We start from the raw sequence: 7,778 nt of genomic DNA on the forward strand, positions 1-7,778 counted from the left end.
TTTTCTATGCAGTAGAATTTCCATTAGAGGATGCTAAGTCGAGGGGGCCTCACATTGTGCCGGAAAGCAAGGTTAACAAAGAAAACGGCTCTACCCGAGTTCTGTGGAAAGTTGTGGATGAAAATGGTGCGCTAACAGAGGCATATTTTAAGGCAACAAGCCTTAAAAAGGGCACAAAGAAAGAGTGTGGCGAATTTATTGACCGCCTTAAGAAATCGCGTGAAAAGGCTGAGATCAGCAATAAATCGGAACGGAGCCGAAAGAAGCCTCACAAACTTACTGACTACGACGTTGAAGATCTTACGGAGCAGCTAACAGCAAAAAAACCACGGCCTGAAGTACGCGAAGAAGCAGAAGATCTTGAAATAATGGAGTACGATTCGGAGTCATTTGACCCAGAGGCTGACGGAAAATCCGTTCTTGCCGATTGGCAACAAAACGTGCGTTCCTCGAAGGCGGGGAAAAAGAAGAAAACCGCCAACGGTCCTTCCCGCCAAAACCGAGAGTCATTACCACCACAAAAAGATTCAAGCTCAAAGGAGAAGAAGAGAAAACCAAGGGCGAAAAAAGACAAGGAAAACGAAGAGGAAGGCTTAAGTAATGCAGCACTGAAGAAAGCAAGATCTGAAATTGCGGAGAGCCAGTCTATTGACATTGGCAAGACAGTCTCCCTTAGCATGAAGTTACTTCTTCATGGGAATGAAACGGACAGACCCGTTGAGTTCAATCTTTCTGTGGATCCGGAAACCACATTCAAGACCTTGAAAAGCCTTATAGCGCAGACGACAAGAATTCCATCTGACAAACAGCTCCTGGTTATTAAAGGACAAGAGTGGAAAATGGATGAAAATGGTCGAATATGTGACGACTGGTCAACTGATGACCTGGTGGCAATATCTGAAGAATGTAAACCGTCAGAGGGTAAGTAGCTTTTATTTCAGCAATCTTAATATCCATGGATTTTCTGTTCCTGTCTTATTCTGCCTGACTAACCAAGATGCCAGCAGCAAACATTTCAGTGCAAAAATAAGTGGATACCACTGAGAGGAAAGCCGACAGTTGCCGTACGTAAATATTTCATTCCTACAGGTAGAAGAATCATGTGTATTCATTTGTAATGCAAAGTGGAAAGAGATTTCATTTCAGTTTTTGCATTTGCTCTTAGCTCTTGCCATTCCATAAGACGCAGGAACTAATTGATCTGTTTTGACTTAATTTTCAGAGTTCAGTAAAACCATTGTCCCTGTCCGGGATGGAGAATTCGAAGATGAAGCCGGCGAAGTTGATGTAACCAGCGACTTTGACACAAGCTATCCATCAGAGCAGGAAAGCGACCAGTCAAAGCAAGAAAAAGAGGGTGAGTTAATTTTACTTCTTACCGTATTTTGCAGAGAATTTGACACTAGATTCGGCATTATTGAATTTATACTGAATCCGTAACTGTTTTATCCGTGTCAAGTGATTGAAATCCTTTATGTCTTAATTTTTTTTTTCTCATGTGTTGGTGAGTTGGCGCATCGATGCCTCGCCAGGCGTTTTGGCCACGTTAATTAAAGCCGTCATTTTCATACATGTTTTCATGTTGAACATTTGGTTGTTAAATTTATAGCTTGATGCCAAAATACGTAGAACACAGTGTCGAGCCTCTTAGAAAATGAATATTTTAGGAATTGCTTCAGTCGGTTTTAGTGTAGTGATCTAAACGCTACAGTAGTGGGATTGTAGAAAAGGTGTAGAAATGTAAACTGTTAACCTCGCGTTGTGTAAACAAGTGCTCAAGTGGAAATGCAAATTAGTCGCGATCAGTCATGCAACATTGACCACAAATATTTTTTTTCAAAAGTAGCTCATGCCAAGCGTTGAACAACTTTTTCTCAGTAGTACAGTCTTTGCTAAAGACTGCACTGGTTTCCAGCTAAGTTTTCGCTTCATGATATTTGGGAGTTAATTAACTAAAGAATCTAAATTTGCCACGATATAATAACGTGACACATTCCTAAAACAACAACATTCCGCCAGCGTTTTCAAGTTCTTCTTTCAATGAGTAAACATTTCGTTTGAGACTTGAATACGTTCTTAGAAGAACTACTGGCTAAAGTTTGCTTTAGTCTTTTAAGATCTTCCTCCGGTTTATGACAAGACAACCATGTAAACTCTTCGTGGTGCGAAAGACCTTATTCTTTCAAAGTCGATTTCATCGATAAGAAAAGAAATTAAACACCGTACGTGGTGTTCCGTTTTCCAACGTGGAATCTCTGAGCTTACCGGTAATGTGAACTAACATGGCCAATGTAAATTAACAACAGCAAATGAGAATTAAAGTGTTTCGTTTCCATTCAAGTTATAACTTATTTAATAGCCTCAGAAAGTGAATAAGAGAAGAATGGCCGGTCAATTTATAACTGAACTTTCGTCTTTTCTTTCAAATCTACACTTCAAAACCTTTTTTCTGCGTTTTCGTGTGTGATCAGATTTTACCTATACAAATACCCTCTCGATCACATTTACACTCTTTTTTGGGGCAAAATTACAGTATATGTAAATGACATTCACTAGGTATCAAATGCGGGACAGAGACCACGGTTAGTAACAATCAGTAGAGTTGTCACGGAAATTCATGTGCGGGAAATTAGCTGAGTTATTTTGCTGTTAACTATATTAACATTATATGTGATACAGGTTTTCAACTTACCATTTATTATCATCACTCTATGCTTGTCAAAAATTCAGATTTTCCTTTACACAGGCAGATTGGCTTTCTTTGAGCATTCCACATGCGACAGAACTAACTTCTTTATGACGTGACAAAAAATGAAACCAGATTGAGAAAGATATCATACTAATAAATTGTTGACAGAATACACTGACATTACAAACAATTAATATTTTAAAATGTGTCGTTATTTACTATATCTGCGTATGGGAAGGGGCCAGGCTTGTTGCGGTAGTCTATATAAGAATTTATTCTTGGTTCAAACCGAGGAAACTCGTTATCTTTAGCTTTCATATTATTTTCATATGAAATAATTTGAGTAATCGTGAGTATTTACACAAAGAAGCCATGTATCTGATTGTTATCTTTTCAAAATGCAAATCATTAACAAAAGTTATTGCCCTTGAAATAAAACCGGACTAGTAAATTCTTAAGTCACCTTCAATTAATGATAGATTAAGTTAATCAAATTATTACCTAGTACACTGCACAGCACACAGTAGCAATAGCTTTATATTTTATTTACGAATCTTGCAATAAACTAGATCATTATGTATTTGGTGTATCAATCGATTTAAAAACTATAGCTCAGCACGTTGTCACACATCGTTCAGTTCCATAAAAGAAATACCAACACCCAAAATAACACAATGAACTCAAAGCATTAATGACGATTTCTTTTTTTGCCATTCAGATTCCTCAGTCTTAAGAACTGGAACATTAAATCGCAAGGAGCTGGAAGAAAAAGTGGACAAAATCCTCCATCAAGTGTCTTCAATGGCTGATCAGCTTCATAACCTCACGGATGCTGTCAGCAAATTCGAAAAATGTAAAGCCTGTAAAAAGAAATACTATAAATCAGTAGACGATGTAGACGACAGTTTTGAAGACAAGCTGCAAAGTATTGAACTAACACCACGTCCGTCAGTCCCAGCTCCACCAAAAGCCTTCAACTCAAACAGACCACCAGTTTCTTCTTCAACCCCATTACGACCACAGAAGACCACACTGGGAAAACAGTTGCAAAAGCCTTGTAATGAGCTTGAGGCCGACAAGCAGCCCACAATGCTTATTGGCTCCCCGACCCGGGGAGTGTACGTGTTGAAGAAAAAGATAGAACAGCTCCCAAAACACACCGCAAAAGGATTTGCCCTGAAACTATTCGAACTTGTATTTAGCAGGGATGAGGCAAAGACAGGAAGCGTTGAAGGGAAAGGCGACAAACTTCTAAAGCTGGACCCAAACAGAATAGCAGCGGTAAAAGAATGTACAGAGCTGATGTTCTCTGCCAATGAAAATGTTGAGTGGGCCATAATTAAGAAAAGTATTGATGAAAAGTGCAGAATGGTCCGAAATGACAGATGTTTTGTGTGGGCAGGGGTAAACCTAATAAAGAAGGATTAAAGAAAAGATTGCATCACTATACTGCCAAAGACTAAAAAAGGACCATTGTATCGCTGCTAAAGACATTTAAAGGACTTATATCGTTTATATCATCACTGCCAAAGACTAAAAAAAGAGGACCATTGTATCGTTGCTAAAGACATTTAAAGGACTAAGGACTTATATCGTTTATATCATCACTGCCAAAGACTAAAAAAGGACCATTGTATCGTTGCTAAAGACATTTAAAGGACTTGTATCGTTTATAGCATTACATACACATGTATGTGTTCTAGTTTATTGTTACTATTATAATTATTATTCAAGTTTAGTTCAAAAAAGCAGTATAGATAGGTGTTTCAGTAAAGCTGCCTGTGAAGCTTAAGTTACGATATAAATGGAGTGTGTAATCAATTTCAGATGGAAATTGAAAACGTAATATTAAAATAAGTTTACCCTTAGAGACTTCTTGTAGATGATTGAAATTCATCTTTGTCTTAAGTCGTGGACATCCTTAAAAGTCATTAAGTTATGTGGCTTGTAATATTTGCAATGTACGGGAACCCATATTTTCATTCGCTCTGAGTTAAATTACCGACGGCAGAATTTCGATAATTTTCTCGAAACTCCAAGGAAAACTACAATTGGTTCGCGAAATCAGGAAGTTTAGAAATCGTCAGAAAAACGAGTCTGACTACAAAAGGGACACGAGTTTGGGGTGGGAGGCTAAAAAAAAACAAATTTGTCGTAAGTGATTTTCTTTTCATCTGACCGTGATTGATTCAAGGCCTAAAATTCGTCTGGCCGTAATCAAAATACTTTCTGTGATCACGCTACTATCACAGTGTGATCACGCCGTGATCACTGAGTCAACCACGCCTAAAATTCGTCTGGCCGTGATCACAAAATTTTTGTGATCACGCTATTTCCAAAGTGTGATCACGGCGTGATCACGCGTAAAAAGTTTTTACGCGTGATCACGCCGTGATCACGCGCCGTGATCACACCCGTGATCACGGCGTGATCACGCCTTTATTTTTACTGGGGTAGGATAGGATAGGATAGGATAGGATAGGATAGGATAGGATAGGATAGGATAGGATAGGATAGGATAGGATAGGATAGGATACTGTTAGCACATATTTTCAACCTATCTACTATGAATGGGGAATTGTAAATAACGCTACGCGCTCATATATTTACTTACTTATATAACACAAAATTTAGCCTAAAAAATACAAAAAAATAAAATAAAAAATCGAAAACAAACAAAAAATTTTAAAACTATAAAATACATAAAAAGATTTGCTCATTTTGGATTTTATGAAATTTTGAAGTATTTAATCTTTCCGATATTTAATCTTTAGCATAGCAAGGTGTAAGGCGAAAGGATCACGATAATGAGTACTCCTTGTTGAACAAATTCGATTATCAGAGGCGTTATGAAAAGTAATTATGAAAACTAAAAGATTCGTGGCCGGTTTCCTTTCGCCTTTGTAATGTTATCAAATATTTATCCACCTAAGAAATTTCACTGAATATTCATCCGCTTTAAGAATTGTAGCTTAACATTTATCCGCTTTTAGAATTTTGCTAAGGTAGTATAAGTTTTATTGCAACGGAAAGCAGAAGAGAGAACTAGTCAGATCAATTAGCAAATACAATAAGTCGAGTCCTTTTCTAATTAAAAGGACAAAATCTTTCTTGTTTACTCGCCGCGTCTCATTGTTGATAGTATATATTGGGCTCAATTTAATAAAAAAACGTTTTCGCTTGCGTGTATCCATGTGACATAAGATCACCGCGTATTTCTCTCTTCGGTTTCTGGCGTTTGGTGTTGGGATAAGTTATATCATATGGGGGAAATTATATCTCTTAGGTTAAGTTTCGCAGAATTGTAAACGCATCATTTTAAATAATATTTCCTTATAGCTTTCCTATACTCTAAAAAACTAGAAAACACAAAAAAAGTTTAAAACTTCGGAAAAACACAAAAACAACTTAAATTGAAAGAAAATAAAAATACAAAACATATTTAATCTTTAAGCATTTGAACGTATTACGACTAAAGGACAATATCATTTATTTAATGTTTGCCAATACTGAGGAAACAAGGCAATATGTTGTCACAAAGATAAACAAAGAAATCTTGATCGGTCCTTTTAGTCGTCGCATATATTTATTCACCTTTTCAATTTTATCAAACATTTATTTTCCGCTTTAGAAATTTCGCTTAATATTTATTCGCTTTAAGAATTGTAGCTTAACATTTAGCCGCTTCTAGAATCTTGCTAAAGTATTATAACGACGGGAAGCAAAAGAGAGAACTAATTGGATTAATAAGGAAATACAACAAGCCGGGTATTTTTTCAATTAAAATAACAAAATCTTTTTGTTTACTCGCCGCGACTCATTGTTTATAGAATACAATGAGGTCAACTTAAGAAATGTTTTCGCTTGTGTGTATTCATGTTATACGAGATCTCCGAGTATTTCTCTCTTCGGTTTCTTACATTTGGTGTTGGGATAAGTTATATCTTTAATAAGGGAGAATTATATATCTTAGTTTGGTTCCGCAGTATTTCAATTGTATTTACTTATCTGCGGAAGACAAGGATTTCATTTACGAGTTAAGTGTGAGCTCACGTTTCAACTAAGTGAGAACTCGCGTTGCGGATTACTTTAAAATTACCTTTCAGCTTTATCTACTTTTCCGTAGCTACTGAATGGTTGCTCATATTTAGCTTGTTAAAAGAAATCCTTGTTTCGACCTTTTACTTCATCTTTAACTTTAAAAAAATAATTTCGGTTAACCGCTACTGTAAACTTTAAGAATTAGGAAACACGAACACTTTAGAAAAGAAATTTATCAAGCTTAAAATCTGCCTTTTATTGTACTTGTCCTAAACGTATCACTGTTACGGTACCAATGATCTCACCTTCTGTAATGCAGTTTACCCCATGGGCTGCAATTCTGGAAAAAGGCACAAACATGTTCTTTCAACATGATGCTCTCGCCATTCCACCTTCAGCCCATCTCAATAAATCAGTCCTTAAGGACCTTGACACAACCTTCAACACAATTGATGGTCAATTGACCCACTCGCTGGAGATGGCTCAAGATGGCATTAACCATATCCACGAGCAACCTGACGCCACAATGGCTAAAATCGCCTATACAGCCCTGGGAATTAGTATTTTGAGTTGCCTTATCAGTTTTACACTAACATTCTTCTTTTGTAAAACAGTCTACAATGTCAGGCTTTCCACGACGGGTTCCGGTACGGTCTGTACCCACACCTGCCCAGCCTGCCAACGACCAAGATCCGCCATTCGAGTTCAGAATTCAGAACCAGCCGGAGAGGAAGCGGACGTGTAAACCCGCGAGTTTTCTCATCACTATCAGTGTATACCTGGACACTTTCTATAATACACATCCGACACTACGCTATTGTCAACCATGCCGCCAAGAACACTCGCCCACTACGATTTGTTTTCCCCCGCACATCATCCGCAAAGAAGATCTAACGACTCTTATCAAGCTACTAGATGGAGAACTTTACATATCATGGACAAACGGTGAACAATTATTGATCTTTTCGTTTTGTAGATATTTTCTTTTACGTGAGACCTATATTTTACCAATGTTTAAACAAACTCTTAGGTTAGAGCATGCTATTTT

At 37.3% G+C, this 7,778-nt stretch overlaps 1 protein-coding gene across 1 annotated transcript; it reads left to right on the forward strand.

Moving 5' to 3' along the window:
• Nucleotides 1-1,194: 1,194 nt before the first annotated feature.
• On the forward strand, nt 1,195-4,567 carry LOC144649960 (uncharacterized). Its single transcript, XM_078509566.1, has 2 exons — nt 1,195-1,357; nt 3,408-4,567. The coding sequence occupies exon 2, from the start codon at nt 3,491-3,493 to the stop codon at nt 4,115-4,117; it is 627 nt and encodes a 208-aa protein (XP_078365692.1). The 5' UTR covers nt 1,195-1,357; nt 3,408-3,490; the 3' UTR covers nt 4,118-4,567.
• Nucleotides 4,568-7,778: the final 3,211 nt, after the last annotated feature.

The sequence above is a fragment of the Oculina patagonica genome, chromosome 1 (assembly GCF_052425735.1).
Source record: "Oculina patagonica isolate OP01 chromosome 1, crgOcupat, whole genome shotgun sequence".
Classification (NCBI taxonomy): domain Eukaryota; kingdom Metazoa; phylum Cnidaria; class Anthozoa; order Scleractinia; family Oculinidae; genus Oculina; species Oculina patagonica.

Coding starts and splice junctions, on each gene's coding strand:
- LOC144649960 (XM_078509566.1), top strand. CDS start 3,491: ATGGCTGATCAGCTTCATAACCTCACGGATGCTGTCAGCAAATTCGAA.